The 24,621-nt window shown below is 44.1% G+C and overlaps 2 protein-coding genes across 4 annotated transcripts in view; both read right to left on the bottom strand.

The window, feature by feature from the left end:
• Nucleotides 1-1,855: 1,855 nt before the first annotated feature.
• On the bottom strand, nucleotides 1,856-15,235 carry plppr3b (phospholipid phosphatase related 3b). Of its 3 annotated transcripts, none has more exons than XM_020609118.1 (8): nucleotides 15,087-15,235; nucleotides 12,445-12,541; nucleotides 10,833-11,018; nucleotides 10,631-10,757; nucleotides 9,251-9,446; nucleotides 9,110-9,167; nucleotides 8,294-8,467; nucleotides 1,856-6,137 (listed from the first exon to the last, which is right to left on the bottom strand). In XM_020609118.1, exons 2-8 carry the CDS (start codon nucleotides 12,526-12,528, stop codon nucleotides 4,743-4,745), a joined length of 2,220 nt encoding a protein of 739 aa, XP_020464774.1. In that variant the 5' UTR covers nucleotides 12,529-12,541; nucleotides 15,087-15,235; the 3' UTR covers nucleotides 1,856-4,742. The 3 variants fall into 3 exon arrangements, with proteins under 3 accessions (XP_020464774.1, XP_020464773.1, XP_020464772.1); XM_020609117.1 differs by lacking the exon at nucleotides 15,087-15,235 and adding an exon at nucleotides 13,734-13,876; XM_020609116.1 differs by lacking the exon at nucleotides 15,087-15,235 and adding an exon at nucleotides 13,883-14,131 and having other exon boundaries at nucleotides 1,857-6,137.
• Nucleotides 15,236-15,344: 109 nt separating this feature from the next.
• med16 (mediator complex subunit 16) overlaps nucleotides 15,345-24,621 on the bottom strand; it is a 14,820-nt gene continuing 5,543 nt past the window's right edge. Inside the window, exons 9-16 of the mRNA XM_020609115.1 lie at nucleotides 23,128-23,351; nucleotides 22,594-22,800; nucleotides 20,377-20,587; nucleotides 20,096-20,229; nucleotides 19,118-19,310; nucleotides 18,307-18,523; nucleotides 17,768-17,851; nucleotides 15,345-15,614 (exon numbers count right to left, since the gene is read on the bottom strand). Coding sequence (XP_020464771.1) covers nucleotides 15,488-15,614; nucleotides 17,768-17,851; nucleotides 18,307-18,523; nucleotides 19,118-19,310; nucleotides 20,096-20,229; nucleotides 20,377-20,587; nucleotides 22,594-22,800; nucleotides 23,128-23,351 — 1,397 coding nt within the window. The 3' untranslated portion in view covers nucleotides 15,345-15,487. The remainder of the gene's footprint in view (nucleotides 15,615-17,767; nucleotides 17,852-18,306; nucleotides 18,524-19,117; nucleotides 19,311-20,095; nucleotides 20,230-20,376; nucleotides 20,588-22,593; nucleotides 22,801-23,127; nucleotides 23,352-24,621) is intronic.

Below are 24,621 nucleotides of genomic sequence, written 5' to 3'. Positions count from 1 at the left end.
CTCTGCATCAGAGTTACAAAAGTCACAGTAGTTATTATCCATGTAAAATATGATGAAATATCAAAAATCATAAGAATTCTTTAGAGAGGTAGAATTCATTCAACATCTTGAATGCACCTCTTTAGCTTTAGGAATTATGAGGAACAAGATGTACTTCTTCCTTTTTTCACAACCCAGATGGCCTGAAAGATACATACTTTCACCTTAGAGATGAAGATTAACATAAAGGAGTTAGAACATTGCTCATCAACCACATTTATATTGTTGATCTTTAAAGGACATAGTATTGAATTGACCAAAAAATACAAACTATCCTGTGACACCATCTGTTTAAGCGGTGTGGTGGTTAGAGCTGTCACTTCACAGTAAGCAGGTTCTAAGTTCGAACCTGGGACCTTTCTGTGTGGCATTCGCATGTTCTCTAGCTTCCTCCCACAGTCCAAAGACACGATTGGTGACTCTAAATTGCCCCTAGGAATGTGTGTGGTTGTTTGTCTACATGTCAGCCCTGTGTCTTGAGCAGCAGAAAATGAGAGGTCAGAATTAATCCAACTGATGAGAAACAGTTCATTCATTTTGTTGGCTAGAGAACATAGATTTGGGTGGATGGGAGCAGTGTACAATTACCCGATCGGGTACAGTTACCCTTTCTAGAGCTACTTAACCAGGACACACACACACTTTCCCTGCCTGCATCTTCTGGTCATGGAGTGTGTAAAAGAAACTTATAGTAAAATAATAATAACCACGTTGGTGCAAAAGTTTGCATCGCCCTTTATTAAATGTTCTCTAATACTCTGTATGTCCTCTCTAACCTACTCTAACCCCTTTGGGTTCCCTCTGAGCAGCACTTAGATCCTTTCAGGTGTAATTTTAGCCCGTTCTTCATGGCAGATGTGTTCCAAGTCTATCAGATTGCTTGGTTGTCTGCTATGTACTAGCTGAATATGCATTAAATATTATATTGCTGATAGAAATATTCTGTTTTACTCTTTTTGCCATTTCAATGTAAAGGGATGTAAATTTTTGCACCCAACTGTAGGTCCTTCAGAATAAAAGAATCGCACTGACCTAGATCCCTCAGACTAAAATACTCACCATGATTTAGTCCTTTAAAATAAAAGAATTAAAATATGGAAATACACTCATGCTATTAAAATGATAAAAGAATATACACACTCATGGTTGCTGTTGCCACGGCAATGCACAGTGGTTGAATCACCTTCAGGAAGTAAAGGCAGGAGTGGGAGGTGTGTGTGTGTGTGTGTGTGTGTGTGTGTGTGTGTGTGCATAATGGCCGTCTTTGTGAGGACCAAAGTCTTGGACCTTCATATTGAGAGTTCAGACCGGGTTTTGAGGTTCAGATTAAACCAGTGGAGAAGTGTCTAATAACAGTGATGCCCTGTGGCCACCAGGGGCTATTGGATTTATTATATTTAAAAAGTTTGTATTATGTTAATATATATGTATATATTTAATTGATAAAATAAAGAATTTTTTTCATTTTATTATGGTAACTTATTTAAATGCCTTTCATATTGAACAGTCATTCTAATTTTATTAGGTGGTTGAGGTGCCAACATGTTTTACCTCCATCTCTGTTCTGCCAGGTCTCCTGTCTGTATCAATGTCACTAACACATAAAAACAAAATACCAAAAATAAAATAAAATAAAATATCTCACCACTAGATGGAGTTTGACATTTGTAATAAAACTGTAGATTTCCATGTTTTCTGGGGACTTTCCAAGGCAAAATGTCCCTGAGTTTTCTTCCAAAGAACAAATGAAAAACATGTACATTTATCACATGGGGAAAAAAATCACCTACAGTAAAAAATTATCCAATAATTCAAACAGAAGCCATCACTTATTAAAAACAAGTGAATTACCGACATAATATCATATTAAACATTCACATTAACTTTATACACAGAGTATTTCATGTTTTGTTTTTGCATGTACAGATACGCAAACACTATAAATACAGCTGTGATTGCTTTCCTCCTGCTCATTACTATAAAATTGATAATTACTGTTTTCTGCTGAGACTGATGTTTGTTAAAATACATTAATATAAATGTAGCTGACTTTTTGTAACTATAAACAAGTCTAATAAACAATCAAACACCAACCAGAATGAAAACTGTGTCTTATCTCAGCATCCTCCATCAACACTGTTGCCGTGGAAACTGCATAATGAGCCTGAAGGTGCAGGACTTCACGCAGTGTGTGTGTTATTGTCTTCCTATTATTGTGAGGACACATTTTAGCTGGGAACCATTATTGATAGGACATTTCTTCACTGTGAGGACAGCTTTGTGTTGCGAGGATATGTGTTCCAGTCCTCACATCTTTAAAGGCCTGTTGAGGGTTCAGACCTGGTTTTATGGTTCCGGTTAGAATCAAGTTTAGGGGAAGAGTCGGGGTTGAGTGTCACTGACTGAAGCTGACCTGGCACTGTCACAGGAAACGAATGAGACTCTGCAGAGAAGCTTTGAAGCCACAGACTGGTATATACACTGTGACCCCCATGAAGACTACATTGATTCCATGACACACTGTGTTACAGAGTACATAAATGTCTGTGTGGACAACACCATCCCCACTGACAGTGCACTGCTTTTCTAACAATAAGCCCTGGATCACCAGAGGCTTGGAGGAGCTGCTCAACAAGAACACAGAGACCTTCTGCAGAGCGTGCAGGGGGAAATAAAAGTGAGACCCTGGGAAAACAAAGACACTTACAGGAGGAAGCCGGAAGAAAGACAAAGGATGCTACAGAAAGTTTTTACTGCCGACTGTGATCACACTCATTCCCTGTGGAGATTAACTACATGACATACTACATGACTTTATATATGTGTAGAAACAGATTTTAAATAACACTGAGGCTCAAGAACAAGTTTTAATGTCGAGCACAGAGCATGCAGCATCCTTCAGTCTGAAACTGTTTCAAATATACTTTGAACAATTAAGCTCTTTTTATAGCTGCAGTTTTTTCTTTTTACACTTTGAGTCACAAAATGTACAGATTCAAAGAAAAACAATGTTTTTACAATCAAATGAAAATGCTGATAGTGGTCATCAGTCTTTTCAGTTCTCAGGATTTAAAAACTGAGATGAACAGGATGTTTGCCTGATATACAATCAAACGCATGCAGACACATTAACAGCAGGGACAGTACTGGTTCATCAATATATCAGTATTTACAGATATGCTCCCTGACCTGGTTTCAGAGCCCAGGGGACGCTTTGTCTCTGTAACAGAGCAACTGTTGCATTTCTGAGTTGCTGTTTTATTTCTATGACAGAGTAAAACAATCAAATAATTGTTTGTCACACGAGAATCTTCGCAAACTTGATCCAATCACATTATCACTAGTAGTTTTACTATAAAGTTAAACTCATGACTCTTCAAAATGGTACAGCTTTATTTTAAAAAATGACCTTATCAGTACGCTTCAACTAAATCATTTGTACAATTTTTTTGACTGACATACAGTATTTATAGTGATTATTTTCCTCAAATCATCCTTGTTTTCTTTATAAATGCTGACAAAAACAAAGAATTCTTAAATAAATGACCAAAACGCAACCAGTATAGTAATTTGGCACACTAACCAACTGCGTGCTAGACTGGCCTGTATCCATATAATAACAGAACCTATTGATTATCAGTCATTTTACATAAACCTGTTGACATTTTAGAATGTGTGAGTACTGAAACAACATCAGTGAGTGAATCTTCAAATTCTGAATATTCATATCTTTAGAAATATTTAATCTCGTACCAGGCCATCCTTAATAGATACACATTCACACACAAACTCGCCTTCTTGAGTGCAGCACACAAGCAAACATGCTGAGAATCACAACAGGAAGGCAACAACACATTTGTCCAGCTAATTTACAATCGGCGTTGGCTCCTCCAACATGGCTGCAAGCACATGCACAGTGGATACATCTCAATTCCCTTAATTGCATCCACATTTCCCTCACTTCTGTCTTAGTCCAACCCACATAAGATGCAAGGAAACACGCTATTTATGACATGAGATGTCCTTTACCTTAGCCTTGGAATGTCCTTCAAGATGGTGGAGTGAGGTCGAGTGAGGACTGAGGAGCAATCAAAAAAGGGAAATGAGATATAGCCATAGTCTGACTGCAGCTCATAGCGGTTGGTGTTGGAGCTTCACTGTAGGTTTCAGGTTTGTTACGTTCGTGCTTCCAGCATGGATCTTTAAGATTATTCACAACACACTGGCCACAGAAACTCTGCGGCTTCCTGCTCAGAGGCTCAAGACTGCAGAAGAAGGTGATCCATCGGTCTCAGCATCACCCTCACCTACATCACCTCCCCCGTAGAGCATCAGTGCCCACCCTACAGCATTTTCCACAGGTTAAAATCTACATTTAAAAATCATTTTTTTATCCAAGTGTTTTCATTGACATGGTGTTTTGGTTGTTCTGAGCACTTGTTTCAAGTGAAATGTGCTAAAAATGAATGTATTGTTATTACAGATATAAATATTGGACAGATCAGTCCTGAATGCTGAGACTCTGCAGTGATACCTAAGTCTTTTAAGTTGAGATCGTTGAGCCACCGAGCATCAGCCTGAGCCTCCTCCATCTCCATCATGTTAGGCTGAAGAGATGCAGAGCAACACGGTCATCACATGTCCAGGTGCTGTGCTGTTAGGGACACTTTTAAAATAACGCCTTTGTTTTGAAAGATTAGAGACTATTCCTTGAACCTTCGTCCCTGCAGACTTTTATAATAGTTCTGCTGTTCAGTCTGGTTGCGAATCTCCCGATCCAACAGAACGAGAGCTGTCTTACGTCTCATGGCCATCTCCCTGCGCTGAGCTTCTGCTGACAGCTCCACCTGTGGGTGAGGAGGGGATGGGGCCAGGTCGGGCTCATTGGTGGCGCACGGCGATCTGGATCGATGGGGCCGGAAGCTGCTGCCACGAGCAGCCGAGTTTCCTCGGTTCAGGCTGTTGAGGTCATAGGTGTCTCGTGGGTCACCCCCATTGGACGCCCCCGCCCATTCCCATGGGTTACTGTTACCTGTAGGGGGTGGAGCCTGATGAGAGGAGGGGGCTTGAATAACAGGATGGCTGGGGGAGTGGGCATCCACTGCAGTGATACCAGATCCTTCCCGCTGCTCGGAGAGGGAGCAGTAGTGCGGTGAGTCAGCAGCAGAAGAGGTGCCAGAGCAGGTGGAGGTGCTCTCAGAGGACTTCTCCCTGGAGGAGGAGGAGGAGGGGAGAAGACCCTGCTGCTTTGACATAGCAATGACCTGCATCAGTCGTGGCTGGTTGGCAGTACCGCGGGCAGACCCCTCCCCGCTCGTCTTCTCCCGGATAGCGAGCCACTTGGCCCGTGTCAAGGCGCTTTTTGGGGACACTGGTGGAGGTCCTGCTTCAGGGATCTGTGGCGGCCTAGGGGTTGCCACAGCTTTAGGGCCCCCTGGAGGTGGAGTGGAGTTGCGACTAGAGGGTGCCCTCCCAGACTGCACCGTGGGCTGGTAGATGGGGACCTGAGAGCCCCCATCTTCAGTGCCGACAGAGCCGACCTCTGAGTTGTCACTGGGCTCATGCTCCACCTCATCCCAGGGGCTCAGGCCTCTCATCTCCACTGACTTCTGCTTCCACTCTGACACTAGCTGCTGTGACCTCATCGGGTCCATGGGAACCTGCACAGCCTTCAGACGCCGCTGTGCTGGCTGCACCGACTGAACTGACTGAACCAGATCCTCTGCCCCATCGCTGGCCCCCAGCACCCCATTAGCATTCATGCTAGCCCTTGGCAGTGTGTTGCTGAAGGTCAGCATGGTCTCCTTCCCCATGGGGCTGCGTGGAGCCAGCAGCTCCACGTCCACACTGGCCCTCTTCAGGCTTTCCATGGAGCCCTTCTCCCTTTGCAGAGGCCCCAGGCCCTCCAGCTTGTTCATGGGGGCCGGAGCCACCGCTATCTCATCATTACTCTCTGAGGCAGAGGCGGGACCCTTGTTATAGACAGACTCATGTCCTCGCTCCGTCAGTGCTCGAAGAGGGTCCTCCTTCAGGGGTGGGGGAGGCAAGGCTGGCATGATGTCATCAGAGGATTTGAAGTTAGCGACAGCATGAAAAGCCTTAAGGAGGGAAATCAGAGTGTGTTAGAAAGCTAAAAATCTGTTGCTCAGATGAGAAATGTCTCTAAACAGCAACAGAACACTGAGAACTACCAATAAACTGGACCGATGCAGCTCAGACGGTTTCATCTGCTCCTACAAAAACTTTTTATGTCAGGTCTGGTTTCCACTAATAAACTCATAGAACAACACGTGATCAACTGCACTTGACATACATTATTTTTCTAAGTTCTTTGTTGGTGAAACTGAGCAAACAATAACAGACAGGACAGTTTCTAAAAATCAGGCATTCAGTCATTATTGGTTGTGACTGATTCAGAGTGGGTTTGGGGGGTGTTGACCTTTTTTTTAATAAAGTCATTTTAGTAGCTGTCATTGCCCTGAAAGGTTCTGTGACTGTGGTCTAAGAGAGACACACTGATATTGAAATGATTTGGCTACTGTTATTTTGAGGTCCTTGTCACAGAGGTGCAGGTCCAGTGACTCAGTCTGTGCTCTTTTAAACTGACGCCTTCATCGTGACAACAGAAACAAGATGTTCTCAAATTCCACCACCAATTCCAAAATGCTTGGCATGCTGTGTAAATTGTAAATAAAAACTGAATGAAATGTTTATATATTTTCCATCAATCCCTTATCTTATCCTTATCCACTTATCCTGAATAGGGTCACTGGGGGGGCCGGAGCCAATCCCAGCTGACACTGGGTGAGAGGCGGGGTCCACCCTGGGCAGGTCGCTGGTCTGTCACAGGGCTGACATGTATACAGTTATATTTTGCTTTAGTTAAGTTTATTGTAAATTTGATGCCAGTAGCATGTTCATAAAAGTTAGGACAAGGGCAACAAAAAACAGGAAAGTTGTATAATGCTCAAAAAATCCATGGTAGAACATCACAGCACCCGAGGTTGCCTAGCCACAGGTCAGCATGGTGGCTGGATATAAAAGGAGCATCTCAGAGAGGCTGAGTGTGTCAGAGGTAAGGAAGGATGGGAGGGTCGCCACTCTGTGTGGCAAACAGCTCAACAACGTAAGACTGTCATTTCTCAGTGGTGTCCTCATCATCTATGATAGACAGCCTCATTACAAGACTCTGAATCTGGAGAAACCTCTGTAAGCCAGGGACAAGGCTGAAAACAGTATGGAAGGGTCGCGATCTTGTGGCCCTGCATTAAACACAAACATGATTGTGCAGTGACATCACGGCGTGGGCTCAGCGACACCTCTGAAAACCACTGCCAGTGAACACAGTAGTCAGCGCAGCCACACATGCAAGTTACAGCCCTATCATGCAAAGAAACAACCTTATATAAACAGGACCCAGACACTCCACCACCTTCTCTGGGCTCCAGGTTATTTAAGGTGGACTGCGGTGACATGGAAACTTGGTTGCGGTGTGACGAGCCAGAATCCACTTATTGGAAATCATGGACATTGCGTCCCCCAGGCTAAAGAGGAGAGGGTCCAACCGGCTTGTTGCCAGCGTCCGTGATGGAGTTGGGAGCATTAGTGGCATGGCATTGGTAACTGCACATCTGTGAAGACACCAAAAATGCTGAATGATACATACAGGTTTTGGAGCAACTTGTGCTGCCCCCGGACGCCGTCTTTTCACCGTCAGCCAAACCGCATTCTGCTCATAGCATGGCTCCATAATGAGAGCCTAGGGGCTAAACTGGCCCACCTGCAGTCCACTCCTGTCTGTCACTGAAAACATCTGGTGCATTATGAAGTGAAACACAGGACAAAGGAGGCCACAAAATGTGAAGCAGCTGAAACCCTGCATCAAGCAGAAACAAGAAAACATTTCTCTTCCAGAACTAAAGCCGTTGGTCTCCTCGGTTCCCAAGCGCCTGCAGAGTGTTGGAAGGGTTGATGCAGCACAGTGGGAGACATGCCCCTGTCCCAGCTTTCTGAAACATGCTGCTGGCATCAAATTTAAAATGAGCATGTTTTTTTTTAAACAACAAAATGTCTCAGTTTCAATATTTGATATGTTGCCTTTGTTCTATTTTCACTAAACATGAGTTTTCAAAGACTTCCACATCATTCAATGTTTATTTATAATTTTCACAGCTTAACAACTTTTGTGGAATTGGGTTTGTAAATCCAAAATTCTTCAAACATTTAATCTTCTCTAACATGTTTCAGACCTCACCAGATAGGCAGCGATAAAGGCTCCAATGAGGAAGCCCACGTAAACGTCGATGGGATGGCTGCGATGCTGGGTGATCTGAGTTAGACCCGTTAACACCGCTGCGATTGCAAATGCAAAAACCAAGACGGGTTTCAGCAGCTTGGTGCTGTCTGAGATGGTCGAGTTAAAATACATCTGAAAGAGATGAGAGAAGCAATTACTTTTGTTACAGCAAATAAGAGAAGTTTCCTAATGGCAACAAACTCATGAGCTTTACATCAGTGGTGGGATTACTTAAGTATTTGTGATGTGCATAACAAAAACTGAATTTACTGAACACATGGGTGTTAGAGCTCATGATTTTCACAATAAAAGACTTTAGACTGGTCTCAGTGGTATAAATTTACTAATTTCTATGGAGTCAGCTGCTGAGTTGTTTTAAGAAATATTGGCTCCGGGATGTTTAATTTGACTATTTGAAAAACAATGTTCCCATGTACATGCTGCAGTTTTCTCTGATCTTGAGATGTATTCCGAGACAGGTTTATATCCTGCTTTATGTCCACACCTGTCATTGTTCTTACACCAAGGACGCTCCAGAAACAGATCTTTGATCTCACTGATATTTTTCTGATTAAATAAAAATGTCTAACATTCATCCCATCAATGATAAGTGCCACTGATCAGATGTTTGACAGATGGCATTTTCCATTTACCTTAAAAAAAAAAAAAAATTCACATTTAAATCATAGACTGATGGCAATCACATCTGATCAATACAAATGATCAACACCTCTGTGACCCCTGACAGCAGGGTTTACTCTCAGTCATACTCACAGAAATATAAACAGCAGCGAAGGCCGACAGAGTTGCATGCTGGGAAGGAAACGTTTTCCTGTGAGGACAGAAGAAAGAGCAGAGTCAGACAGATGGCCAGACAGGAAGTTTAAACTTCTTGTGGGAAGTAAAGGGTGTCACCTGGCAGACAGGATGGCATGCTGGTCATGACCAGAACAGATGTCTTTTGTGATGTATGGGTTTTTATCACATGACACGCCAGCCTGAGTGTAGTTTGGTTTGCACACGGTGAGGAAGAATGGGGCGTGGTAACCTGTCGACAACTGGATGATGTCGGTGACCAGAGCCGTTGCACAGAGCCCGAACACATGCACACCTGGAAAGGGACAGTTAAACATGCATCAGTTCCTAGAGAAAGACAGGTAAACACACACCAACACCTGGAGAGACAGGTAAACGCGCACCAACACCTGGAGAGTGACAGGTAAATGCGCACCAACACCTGGAGAGAGACAGGTAAACGCGCACCAACATCTGGAGAGAGACAGGTAAATGCGCACCAACACCTGGAGAGTGACAGGTAAACATGTACATCAACACCTGGAGAGAGACAGGTAAACGCGCACCAACACCTGGAGAGAGACGGGTAAACATGTACATCAACACCTGGAGAGAGACGGGTAAACATGTACATCAACACCTGGAGAGAGACAGGTAAACGCGCACCAACACCTGGAGAGTGACAGGTAAACGCGCACCAACACCTGGAGAGAGACAGGTAAACCTGTACATCAACACGTGGAGAGAGGCAGGTAAACACGTACATCAACACGTGGAGAGAGACAGGTAAACATGTACATCAACACCTGGAGAGAGACAGGTAAATGTGTACCAGCACCTGGAGAGAGACAGGTAAACCTGTACATCAACACGTGGAGAGAGGCAGGTAAACACGTACATCAACACGTGGAGAGAGACAGGTAAACATGTACATCAACACCTGGAGAGAGACAGGTAAATGTGTACCAGCACCTGGAGAGAGACAGGTAAACCTGTACATCAACACGTGGAGAGAGGCAGGTAAACACGTACATCAACACGTGGAGAGAGACAGGTAAACATGTACATCAACACCTGGAGAGAGACAGGTAAATGTGTACCAGCACCTGGAGAGAGACAGGTAAACCTGTACATCAACACGTGGAGAGAGGCAGGTAAACACGTACATCAACACGTGGAGAGAGACAGGTAAACGTGTACATCAACACGTGGAGAGAGACAGGTAAACATGTACATCAACACCTGGAGAGAGACAGGTAAATGTGTACCAGCACCTGGAGAGAGACAGGTAAACCTGTACATCAACACGTGGAGAGAGGCAGGTAAACACGTACATCAACACGTGGAGAGAGACAGGTAAACGTGTCAACACGTGGAGAAAACGTGTACATCAACACGTGGAGAGAGACAGGTAAACGTGTACATCAACACCTGTCTATGCATTGGTTGCATATGTGTTGGCTGTCTACATGTTGGTTGTCTATGTTGCCCCACTCGTACCTACGAAACGGACCGTCCTCCTCAAGAAGGAGTTGAAGTTGCAGCCGCCTGCGTTGATGCTGCCTTCGGCTCTGCGGAGCTTCAGTCTGGACTGCAGGCAGTAGATCAGCCCTTCCACCAACATGATCTAAAACATAGCAGAATGTTTGAAGCTGAAACACTCTGTAGCCTCTTCGTGAGGCTGAAAATGACAAATCGTTACCGAAGCAGCGGGTCCAGCAAATGCGAGGCTCAGCAACATCAGCAGAGGGATCAGTTCGTCTCCTCCATCCACATACGGCATGCTGAGGTCCCTGTCATGGCAACGGAAACCCACCTGAGCCGGCTGCACCACGTCAGTCAACTCCAGGAAGTAAAGAGATACCATAGAAGAAGCCACGATGGGCAGCTGCACACAGACACCACAGTGATTATGTATCAGACCTGTCTCCATACTGAGGACATGCCGTGTTCTTGTGCATTAAGCCAGTTCTTTAACAAATCTGTTTCTGAGTTTGTCTGCGCCCAGACTAAACCTGACCTCTATTAAATCAGCAGACCACTCCTCACTAGGTGCTTCTGGGATGCACTTTGTTGTTTAACTGAAAACAGTCCAAGATGAACAGATTTAAATGAAGTTTTTAGTACAAATTCAGCAACACGGGAGCCAGTGAGTGTTTGTAACAATCAGACACTTTCACATAAAATATTCCCTCAGAGGAGATAAACAGATGGAGGTCTGAGCTGAAAATAGCTCCATCTGCTGCTGGACTTTGACCACTGATATGACGTCAAAGCTATCAGACCTCCACACTCTCAAATCATCTGTCTGTGCTCAGCTGTTCTTTTTTTTTTTTTTTGTTATATCAAGTTTTATCTTGTTCAGTTTGACATTTTATTAGTTTCATCATTCACTGCCCACTGTCTGTATTTATTGTTTAGACTGACGGTGTTTTACTTCTCAGCTCCCAGTCACCTATAGAGCATGTTACGTTGCACTAATCTGTATGAAAGATGCTTGCAAATAAAGTTTGTTGTATTGATTTACCTATTAATAATGTTCCAATTAAAGCAGTGAACTGATAACTTACACCCTGGGGTTTCATATCATGAAAACTATCTGTTATTTTATAAATCAATCCAAGCACATATTAATATATCAAAACATCTGTTGATTAATCTTACATTTGGACCTTAATTGAAAAACATTATTCATTTGAACCAAATATCATTTCATTATTTTGTCCTAAATCTAATTACTAAACCTGTCAAATACCCAAATGTTAAATGAGAATGAAATTTAAAATCTCATTAATTAGCAGCTGACAAAGATCTAACAGCACCAGTGACTGCGACAAAACAAGAAACAAACAAACAAAAGGAGGCGGGGGCAGGAAAAGGTCAAACAGTTGCCTGCATGGATGTATGAAAGAAAAGTGGATCACAAGACCCAGTTCATTCATCTGAATGTTGCTCAGTGGGTCATACTTAGAAGACATTCTTCATGTTTAAGTATTAGGGTTATGGTAGTAACAGAGTTTGGCCACTTTGACAAAACCACTTCACGGCACCGTTCATGAGGGGTCAGTGGTTTGTGCAGCAGCCTAACAACAGATAGGAGCTCAGGTGACACAAAGGTTCGGGGGATGGGTGGGTTGGTACAACACTGGAGACTACGGTTTGTCAGCGTGACGCAACCATGGTCATCTCATAACGTTAACCACATGTACATTATTGTAACCATAACAATGAAGGTCAGGGGACGCTCCTGTTGGTTGTGTCCGAAGTTAGGTACCACCTAGTGGATCAGGCTGGAGAGTGAATCTTCCTCTCACCTCCACAAAGTAGAAGCAGGGCAGAAGAGTCAGGCTGTCCTTCGGAGGTTTCCTCTTCATCCTCTCTGGGGAGTTCATCATCATTGTCACAACCAACCTGTAACACATTCAAGGCTTTATTTAACTCTGCTGAGGACGCTAACAGTGTCTACAGGACGCTAAGTACATTTACTCAAGTACTGTACTTAAGTATAATTTTGAGGTATCTGTTACTTCATACTTTGACTTCACTACATTTTAGAGGCAGATGTACTTTTTACTCCACTACATTAATTTTATAACTCTAGTGGCGGCAAATTCACAAACTACCCAGCAGTACTTAAAATTAAATGCATATAAGCCAGTTAAAACTAGCTCCCTCTTTACCAGCTACAACATTAAATGTGACGTACAGAATAATGCATCAGTTATTATTATACAATATTATATACAGGAACGTGAAACATGCCATTCTGCAGAATGGGTAGTTTTACTTTTAGTATTTTAAGTATGCTTTGATCATAATCCTTTTGTACATTTAGTAACATTTTGAATGCAAGACTTTTACTTGTAACAGAGTATTTTACGCTTCTACTTTCACTGTAAAGTATCAGAGTACGTCTTCCACCACTGCTCCCTGGCAACCAGGAGCCACCAGGTCTCTGACTGGGTCAGTTTAAACAAGTGGAAACAGAACAGGAGTAAAACTCCATCCTTTAACAATGAGCATTGTAACATTGTAATATGAGGACAAGCTGTACTTGAATTCCTCCTGCTGGTGCTGTTACCTTCACTGCTGCTCCATTCTCACACATGCACAAACTGGAACCTTCACCACATGTTAAGTTTTATATTGCAGTTCTTCTTCTAGTAGTACAGGTACTCACAACTTTACTTCAGTAAAGGTACCAACACCTTAGTGTGAAAGTAGGCCACCCTGTGACACATGAACGTACTGCATTACTTCTGTAAAGATACTTGAGTAAATGTACTTAGTTACTTTCCATTGCCGGATAATAGTCTGATACACAGCAGATCATCATCATCATCATGAGCTGAGTGGGGTGACACCCTGACACGGACACCTTTATTCCTAAAAACCACAAGGATCCAGAACCAAGACCTGCCAGTCCGACCAATCAGAGCACAGGGATCTTACATGTTCTGTCGTAAAGGAGCAACGCTGCACATGCACACACACGCGCGCGCAAAGGTGTAGTGGTTGTGATGCTGCAGTCAACATCCGACACACACACACACACACACACTGCAACCCGGTTCGGTGTGAACTGGCTAAATCGGGATTTTACCTGGAGAATCCGCGACTGTCCCGTGTTTTATTGTCTAAGGGCTGTGCGCGGCTCCGGCGGGTCTGCTGTAATAAATGAGTCACAGGAGGCAGCTCTGCATAGCGCGTGCACGCACGCGCACACACACAGTAGAATCCAGTCAGTCTCACCTCACACCATCGATCTGCTTTGATTCGCGTCACGTTTCCTCGTCCAGCTGCAGAACCGGACCCGCCAATAGAGCCACCCACCGGACACACCTGTCTAGGTTACAGCGGCTCGGTTTTAGACCTGGTTCGGGTTCATTTAGTCGGTGAGCCTCCGTTTCCCTCTAAAATATTGTAGATCTCAGACCGCGTCCGTGTCTGCTTCCTGCTGGAGGTCTGCTGTTGCTGGAGAGAGAGAGCAGGCTTCCTGTGTGTGACAGGTGTCCAGTATAACCAGTATGGGGTACTAACTGACTTATATACCGGTTATACCGGATAATAAAGACCCACTAACTGGTTTATTTACCCAGAATAACTAATATAACCCCTTTTCCTGCCTACACTGGTGAAATAAGTAGGCATTATCTTATACTTCACCAAACATAGCAATAGTAAAAGTCCCACATTCAAATCTTTACTCAAGTACAACAGCATCAACATCCAAATATGAAGTATTAAGTTGTATTTTTTGTGTGTAGTTCATCCGTTACTGCAGTTCAGAATAAGTGCTTCCATCTGGTTTTGGTGAATTTGTTCTTATAGTTTTTTTAAACATCACTGATGTACTGATGTGGGTACGGTTGTTATTGTCAGCAGTGGTGGAAGGTAATTCAGTACACATACTCATTGATGCATTGAAGTCCAGTTCTGAGGTATCCTGTACTTTACCTGAGTATTTCCATGTTCTGCTACATCATACTTAGACTTCACCACATGTCAGAGACAAACCGTGTACTTGTTACCAGTCTGTGAGGGGGCCGACGGCGAACGATGACGACAGGCCGTGGAGGCAGGCAGAGGAGGAGACGTTAAATCGACCACATGGATTCTGATCTGACCGTTCTGACAGCGCTTGCACTGCCAGAGGTCGGAGAGGAATTGGGTCTAGGAGCACATACGCAGATGACCCAGATCTGATCTGAGGACACCTGGTCTGTTCACACTGCTGTGGACACACCAGGTCTGAGTCACTGGTAAGTGGTCTTATACTTGTGTAGCACTTTTCTATGCATTGCATCACACTTAAAGCGCTTTCACACTATTTGGTCATTCACACACTGGTGACATCACCGGGAGCGGTGTCTTGCTCAAGGACACTTCGACAAGTGGCCTGGCAAAGCCACAAATCAAACTACCAACTTTCTAGTTAGGAGACAGCCTTCTGTACCTCCTGAGTCACAGTTGCCTCAGACTGTGAGGGAAACTTCAGCTGGGATGTGGACGTAGTGGCTCCATGTATCTGTAGCTCGTCTCAGTCTCCACCATTGCCTGTGTGGAGCTTCAAGACAAGGCTGTTCAGCCGGCTCTGATGAACACAAAACAACTGCACAGTGGAGCTATGAATTCACTTAGATAAACCTGGACGTTACCTGGGGGTTCCCACATTTCTTTGTCTCTTTCAGCAGAAACAACAGAACATTTCATTTGTTGACAGTTTTATTGCAAAGAATAATAAATGAATGAGTTCTATTTACACTGAAAGAGACCCTGCAGTGATGACATAACCAACACTTAACTTTACAGTCCATACACCTGTGTGGCCTGTCACCTGCCTGGTGTCCAGGTGTTTCAAGGGAGGGTTGGAGGGATCCTTCTCCACAGACCTCCACACAGACAGTTTTTGATCCAGCGCTGCTCCCACTGCTTCATGGCGTTTGTCTTGTTGGGAGAGCGGAGCATGGTCACGCAACCACACCTGAAAACACACACAAACATCACACCTGAAAAGAAATACACCAACTCACAATTGAGTTTTAATGAGACATGTTCATTTTGACATTTAATGAGCCAAAGTGATTTTATAACAAGAAACCTCTAGTGCGAAACCATAAGGCTGTGATGAAGTCAGGCGTTCTTTTAAAAGCATAAATGTGAGGAAAGGTTCCGGCCCAGATGGTGTGACGGGACTGACAGGACTCTGGACTAACATTTCATATGGTGGCACTGGTGCCACCAAGTATCTCAGATGGTGGCACCCCCTCTTTTACAGCATAATGCAAAATGATCTGTATTTTCCCTTACCATAAAATATGCAAAGTCTGTACAATGACATTCAGAGAAAGGGAGACTTATGGGACACAATAATCATGAAAATCACTTTTAGAACAAGTTTCAAGGTTTTTATGTGGAGTCACTTTGTGCTCTGTAGCTTAGCAATGACACTGATAATAATTAGGCTGTTATTTCAGCTGAACTATGAAATCCACAAATGCCTTGCTGTTTGTGATTTAGCCTATCTGGAGCCTGTTTTCTTCTGAGGAAGTTTCTGCTCTTTGGCGATGTTTGTGTTGGACTTCATGCACAGTTCATCTCTCTAGTCGCAGCTCATTTGGGGCTAACGTTACTAGCAGCCTATGACTTAAGGGATCAAACACTTAAGTCACGTCGCTCATGCCTAGTGCAGTTCCAGTTTGAAGTTAGTAGTGGCTGAAACCCACCATCAGTTCTTCTTCAAGTCCACCTCCGTGCAGTCAGAGTTGCACCAAAGGAAAAACTAAACTTGAAGTGTAAAAAAGGGGTCCAGGGATGATGGGTGTGTTTTGGCGTCAGTGTGGATCGACACATTTGATGGATTGACATCTCTGCCTTGTGAGATGGGTGAGTGACAAACCTGAAGACAAACGTTGCCATGACAGTATCGTGGAGACTGTTACATCTGCCCACCATTTCTACAGCAAGAGCACTCGTTTGTGCATAAGCTGTTTATTTTGCAGTTGTACTCAGTGCGCCCTTTTAAAAGAGTAAGTTGCACCTCAGATAAATTTGGTTGCAAACTGCGGATGATCACTTGCAGTCTGGCACCCTGCGTGTTTATATATGTAAAGAAGCGTAGTGAACAGGGATTAAAACCATGTACAGCACCAAAAGTTATCCTTTTTCTTTGAGAGTTTGATTTTTCCCCCCACGGAGTTGCTTTACTATTTTGTTGTTTTTATATACACAATGACTGATTGATTGTTACAATATGAATGGGTTTTGTAGAAACAATACAGTTTCTCATTTTAACAACAGCAGAATATTTTCAGCACACTGCCGTGGTTATATCTCACATGCACACAGATTCAGGTTTTTATTTGCACACATACAAAAGCATAAAACCAGATGGTGGAAACAAACTGGAGTTCTCAGAAAGTCAAATCACTCTAGGAAGATTCCCACAGCAATGTCCTGTTGCTTTGGAACTTAGCGCTGCACGATTAATCTTTTTGTGAGTATGATTTAGATCCCTGTGTGATCTCAATCTCACGTGACAGTGATTAAAGAGTGTTTACATTGGCAGGGAGATCCCTTGCATCAAACCAAGCGCTCCCTTTCCCTTTTTCTCTCAGGAACTTAGAGCTTAAAGTCCATGTTGTGTCCTGATTCCCCCTGAAGAGCCGGGAGGATCATGAAGAATTCAAGGCTGCGGAGTTTGAAATGCAGCATTAACATGAGGAAACAATGAGCGTGTTCATGAGGCCTGTTTCCAGCTGCTGAGTGTCTGATTTATTTAATCAGAAACTCAGGTTTGATTTCTCTTCTTCACTGACTTTGGTGTCAATGTTTTTAATGTTTAATGTTAATAATGGGAAAGTTGTCCTGCCATGGATGCTATAGTACTTACTGTTTTATGAATGAAGCAGCTGTGGTGTCTGTGTTTGACCAATCAGTGATAGTCAGCTCTGGAACCCTGCCACCCCGCAGAAAGTCCCAGGTCGGCGGAGTGGCAGGGGTCCAAACTGTCTCCCCCGAACTAATCCAAACTGTCTCCCCAGAACTAAATGTAGACCCTGGTTCCTCGGTTCCATCTAACAGATGTAAAAGCTGTGACATCACTTCCAGGTGTGACATGACTTCCTGCAGACTCACCTAGTGCAGGCTTTACTCTCCTCGGTGGGACAGACGCCCATGTGAACACAGCGCAGGTTGTCCATCTTCTGAGAGCCAGGACTCCTGAACACACACACACACACACACACACACACACACGAGTACACTGAGCAAACCCAGACAGGAAGATGTAGAAGAACGCGGACTAAAGCTCTTTTGTTTCCTCTGCTGTATTGCACAACTTATTACTGCACTATTACTAGTACTGTTTCAGATCTTATTCATCTTGATACTGTATGTTTTTCCACTTCATTGTGTGCATTTCATTATATCAATGTCTTGTGTTATCCTGTTTTCTTCTGGTTACCCCTGACATCTTACAGATATGTGGGGCATACTCGCTCTCAGTGTGTCAAATAAAATAAACAAATTAACTAAACTAAATCTGATCCAGGACCAGGATTCCTGCAGCCTGTAGAGCCCCAAACTAGTCCCTCCCATCTGTTATGCTAAAACCATTACATCAGCAGGTTGTGTTCAAACTGAGCCCTCATTGAGTCCAGGTTCAGGTGTGTTACCTGGTGAAGACCTCCAGCGGGGTGGTGCTTCCTCCTCCAGGCAGAGACGAGGCTTTTCCAAACTGTAGCCTGAGTGGCTGTTTTCCCTGTAGCTTCACAATGACGCCATCATTCACCGGGAGCCAGTCCATACTGGGAACCAGTAGCTGACTGGGCAGCAGGCAGCACTCGTCTATCAGGCTCTCATCGGGGTCCTGGGGGGGGCCGTCATCCCGAGCTAAGACACAAAGTTAAGTTAGAGACTAAACTTCCAGGATGTACTTTACATGTCGTTCACTAAGAAGGTTTCAACATGTTGCTGATCAGAAATATCAGACCAAAGACTGGAGAGAAAAGCAGAGGTATACTGGGACTGCTCAGCTTCCTAATACTGTCAGGCACCTGAGACATTTCACTCAAACCAAAAACTGGTTTATTTTCTAAAGATCTCTAAGTACAATTTGTGCATTTTAGCTAAAGTCATTAAAGGGTCTGCAGTGCCACCATTTGAGCTTGCAGAAAACATGGGTTTGTTTGCTCTGCAACACTAAAATTAGTGGTCAAATCATTTGTTTCATTGAACTCATCTGCTCCGGCTTTGTTTTGCTTGATAAATGACAGTACTGTGTTTCAGAAAAGCTGGATTCAGTCAAGGACCTTTGCTCTACAGATCACGAGGCCAGGACCAAGCTGATACAGTGTTCATGATCAATACAACTGGATCAGTATGAGTAGAACTCGTTCAGTCCTCTCAGACTGGACCAGGTCTCAGGCTGGATTGGTTCAGGATCAGGAGCAGTGCGAACATGGAGTCAGGCAGTTTGTTTCTTACAGCAGAGCCACAGTTTGGTGAGCAGTCTGAACAGCAGCTGCATGCTGTCCTGGTTGTCTGACATGGCAGTGAAGGTGGGCAGACACCCGGGCTTCAGCAGACCCCAGATCCGGATCACCACCAGCATCTCCCTCAGCATCCCTAGAGATGCCCCGTCCCTCATAAAGCCAAACCCCGGCCGGACCATGGAGCCCTGCAACACAGGAGGACAATGTAGAGAAGCGCCAGTGCCAGTGAGTAAACACAGGATCAGGGGTTTAGAAAATATGTGGTAGGTTGTGTGTCTTTGTGATGATATGTCTCTCTGTGGCAGTTGTGTGTCTAACCTCTAAACCCCTAACAGACAGTTGACAAGTGTTAGAGAAGCGACTGGAAGATTGCTGGTTCAGTCTCCGGACTGGCAGAATTAAATCTGGGTAGGAAAAGTGACAAAACCCATTTTGCCCCACCCTCATTAACACCACTACATGCCCTTGAGCAAGTCCCCTAACCCCACCCATTCCAGTGGAGCTGCTCAGTGGTCCCAGGTCAGTCTGTGGTTGTACTGGGCAGCTTCCAGGTATGAATGTGGACAAGGCATCCCTGAAAAAAAGAGGGGGCCTACTCTGAATAAATAAAGGTTAAAAAACGGGGGGGGATTAGTAAATGGACTTGTATAGCACTTTTCGATTCACTATAGTACACTCAAGGCACTTTCACATTATTTGGACACTCACCCATTCATACTCCAAAACACATTCACACACCGGTGATATCACCAGGAGCAAGTTGGGGTACAGTGTCTTGCTCAAGGACACTTCAACATGTGGACTGAAGAAGCTGGGAATTGAACCACTGACTTTCGGGTTAGGAGCTGACCCACTCTACCTCCTGAGCCATAGCTGCCCCGGTAGTTTAATTATTAGTTCTCATGATGTGGAGCATCATCTGTGACTTCATTAGCCATTCTTTTAATCACCTGTTTTCTCATTAACTTACTTGGTTGGGCAGGTTAGCCAGCAGGTAGAGGACAAAGTCTCCCACCCACTGAATGAGCTGCTGCAGGGACTGAAGGGGGGGGCCATCCAACACAAACTCCTCTGTCTTCAGATTGATCATCACCTTATCAATATCTGAGGAAATACACAGGGATCAATAACTGAGCATCACTTTATTAATATTTAATACCGCCTGTACTCTCACATGTCTCTCTCCTGTCCCATTACTTGCCCCATATGTGCTCTCACCTATCATATTACCTGCCCCTCCTGTCCTCTCACCTGTGTCAGTGTTCTTGGCACAGATCTCAGTCAGGCGGTCACCTGGACTCTTGTCAGGTGTGTTGAGGACGTGTGGCCGCAGCAGAGATTTTAAGGTGGAGCTGATGGCGATCAGCAGCAGTTTGGCATGGAAGTCGCAGGCTCGAGCTGCTGTCGCTGTGGAGAGTTTACAGAGGGAAGCCTTCACTGCCACAATACGAGTTGCCAGAACCTGAAACATACACCGCTCTGCTTTAAGAAGGGACAAGAGGCATCATAGGTTTAATGCTGTTGTTCCAGAGATTATCTGCAAACTAGAAAGAGTTTTCTGAGGAATATTCCTCCTTTAAAGTACAGCAGGTCGCAATGTGCTCAAAAGTTAAATGCTTGTATGTCAAATGTGAAAGAAGAGCTGCAGCTGAAGTTATTAAAATACTGCAGGGTGAAGAAGCAAACAACTGAAGTGTTCGTTTGTATGTAAACACTGGAAATGGTGATGAGTGTGAGGTGAAAGCAGCTGGCGTGTCAGATGAAGTTTGAATTAAAGTTGAAGCGCTGTTTGTCCTCTCTCTCCTGTACTTTTCTGCAGGTAGCCCTGTCTCCGGAGTTCTATGTTTCTGATGAGCAGTCACCAGCCACATCAAGCTGCCCAGTGTTTGATTATTTTGTTTGTTTTGTCCTGATGCTTTTCTTTTGTCTCTTCTCTATCCACTCACCCCAACCGGTCAAGGCAGAAGGCTGCCCAACAACAAATAATGACTCCAAGGTTCCACACAGCAGGACTGGAGGCCAGAGCTATGTCATCTAGAGTAACTATATGGTTAAACAGCAGATTTCTACGGTTTTCAGGCTCAAGCACAATAACTTCAGTTTTGTCAAAGTTTAGAAGTAAGAAGTTACAGGTCATCCAGGCCTTTCTATCTTTAAGACATGCTTGATGTTTTACCAACTGAGCCGATTCATCTGGGTTCATAGATAAAGATAACTGAGTATCATCTGCAAAGCAATGGAAATTTATGTTGTGCTTCCTGATAATATTGCCTAAAGGGAGCATGTATAAAGTGAAGAGAAGTGGACCTAACACAGAGCCCTGTGGAACGCCGTGACTAACTTCAGTGTGTGTGGAAGATTCATCATTAACATGAACAATCAGGAATCTTTGATAAATAAGATTTGAACTCATTTAGTGCTGTTCTTTTAATCCCAATAACATGTTCAAGTCTCTGCAGTAAGATGCTGTGATCAGTGCTATCAAAAGCAGCACTGAGATCTAAGAGGACAAGTATGGAGACAAGTCCTTTGTCCGAGGCTAGGAGAAGATCATTGGTGACTTTCACCAGTGCGGTTTATGTACTATGATGGACTCTAAATCCTGACTGAAGCAACAGCTTTTTCAAGAATTTACAGGTTTAATTACTGCAAGTTTAAAAGCCTGTGGAACATAACGTGTTAATAGAGAGAGGTTAATCAGATCTAGTATGGATGTGTTGATTAGGGGAAAGACGTCTTTGAGCAGCCTGGTCGGGATGGGGTCTAATGGACATGATGATGATTTTGATGAAGAAAATGTTGAGGTAAACTCAGAGAGATCTATGGTAAAGAAGTAGTCCAAGTATAAATGAGGTCTGACACATGTTTCTAAAGCCATTGTAGTTGATAGCACGTCTGTGAGAGCTGTGGGAGTGGTCCGACCAATTTTTTTCTCCAATAGTTATTTTATTTGTAAAGAAGCTCATGAAGTCATTGCTGCTGAGACCTAAGGGAATGTTAAGCTCAACAGCACTGTGGCTCTTTGTCAGCCTGGCTACAGTGCTGAAAAGAAACCTGGGGTTGTTCTTATTTTCCTCTATCAGTGATGAATAAAATGCGGTTTTGGCACTACGAAGGACTTTTTATATGTTATTAAACAATTTTTCCAGGCTAAGAAAAACTCTTCTGACTTAGTGGCGCGCCACCTCCTCCAGTTTTCGTGATGGCTGCTTTAGGGAGCAGAGCTGCGAGCTGTACCACGGGGCCTCCTCTGTTTCACTGCCTTCTTTTTCAGAGGAACAACAGCATCAAGTGTCGTAGGAAGGGAGGCTGCAGTACTATCAACAAGATTATCAATTTGTGTGGGAGTAAAGTTAAGGTGGTCACCCTCCATTGTGTTGGCACATAATTAAAATAACTGCAGCAGCTCATGCTCACTGACTTTTCAGTGTTACCCTCCACACCTTTCTCCCATGATGCCTTGCTGACCTGCTGCAGTGCCTGATTCTGCCTCATGTACTCCTCGTGCAGTTTCTCCACCAGGTTGTGGACCATGGTGGGCTGAACATGCAGCAGGACATCCCACCAGTCGTAGCCTGTCACCATGCAGTACTCCAGCAAGAACAGCAGGTGGCGCAGCGTGGTGTTCATCTCTAGCACCTGGCCCATAGAGGGTGACACTCGCAGCATGTGGAGCTGAGGATGAGGAAAACAACATCAACAAGGTCTTATCAGGCAGGAAAAAAAATTGACCTTTATTAAACAAGTTTTTCTTATCAGGTCCAAAAAACTGAACTGCTCCTGCTCTGCAGCCTTCACAGAACACCAAATCAGGTCCAAACTCCTCCTCTAAACTCCTCTAAACTGTGTTTTGAGATTTGGATTAAGGGTTCAGGTTAAGACCAAGTTTAGTTTAGGGGTGGGGTTGGAGTAGATATTAAGCTGTGATAATTAAGGTTGGGGGGATGCATTATGTCACAGCCATAAGAAGACAAGCACATGTGTGTACAGGTGTGTCCTTACCTTTCCATGGTTGTCGACTCCAGCCAGAGCCAGTGAGGTCCAGGAGAACTGCAGGGCCTTGAAGTGGAGGGTGGGGCCTCCGGTCCTCTGGCGTTTGATGGCAGACTCATCTCCAGGTCTCTGAGCAGAGGAGGAGGATGAGGAGCCATAGAAAACCCCCATAGTGTGGAGAGACAGACGGTGCAGGATCTGAATACTGCCATCGTGAAATGCCAGAGATAAACCTGAAAGAGGACAAAGAAGATTAATTACGCACAGACCTGCTGATATCTCTGCTGTATTCAGATGAACCCAATATTTAGTGCTGAAAAACAGGAACGTGATAAACAACAAGGCTACGGCTACATGCTATAAGCACCCAGTGCCTCTCACAGGGGCATGAACATGTTGGAGTGACTGTCAGAGCTGTACCCGACTCCCTGTGTCTCCTGCAGATTAAAGAAAAGTCATGGCTGTTGCATGAGACACTGTCTGTGCTACACTGAGCATGCTCAGTCTCCCCGTGACCTCTGACCCTCCATCTCACACTATACAGCCATGCAGCCTCCCACAGTCGCTGCTACAGAGTATGGGGATGTAGTTACTCTTTAAACCAGAGTTCTCCAATATGTCGCTCATGAGTTTCCAGTAGCTCTTCCAGCAACCTCTAGGTTCATTGATTATAGACGGCCCATGTAGGCTACAAACCATGGATGCACGATACAAATATTAATTCACTCATTAACGTGGTCTAACTGCGATCCAATCAAATACACAGACGTCCCACCATAGATGTGTTGTGCAATGGCATGCTTAAGGCTTGATTCATGCATCAAATCATCAAACTGGTCTGCAAACATACAAAAATACTTTAATTCAGCACCATCCGCATCTCATCATGTTTGATGCACATCTGTTTCTCAAATTTAATGAATTCTCCATCTTCTTCCACATCTTAAGAGGACAAACAGACCCTCATCTTGGTTCCTCGTATACAGTAAATACCACAAACACAACTCCCCCTCTACCTCCTCATCGTCCAGAATTTTGTTCCCTCTACGATGTCTAGATGCAGTGGCAACTCCACAAAGCCTTGCACTGTGAGTATGAACATACATATGGTTGCATGCTGCGAGCACACAGCTGCAGAGAGGGCCGCACGCAGATTGACGCACATACCACGTAAACCCCTTAAGTGGGATTGTGGATGTTTGGTTAATCATGATGATAAGCGGCTCAATCTACATTAACCAACTTCCTGTTTTTACACCTGCACCCAAATGCAATGTACAAATCACAAACATGAACTATATACAGTGAGGAACAGAAGCATTTGAACACCCTGCGATTTTGCAAGTTCTCCCACTTAGAAATCATGGAGGGGTCTGACATTCACATTGTAGGTGCATTCCCACTCTGAGAGACAGAATTAAAAAAAAATTTCAGGAAATCACATTGTATGATTTTTAAAGAATTTATTTGTCTTGCACTGCTGAACATAAGTATTTGAACACC

This window comes from Monopterus albus, unplaced genomic scaffold (genome assembly GCF_001952655.1).
Source record: "Monopterus albus unplaced genomic scaffold, M_albus_1.0 scaffold98.1, whole genome shotgun sequence".
NCBI classification, from domain to species: Eukaryota; Metazoa; Chordata; class Actinopteri; order Synbranchiformes; family Synbranchidae; genus Monopterus; species Monopterus albus.
Note: the sequence above shows the minus strand (reverse complement) of the source record. Positions and strands in the feature narration are given on the sequence as shown.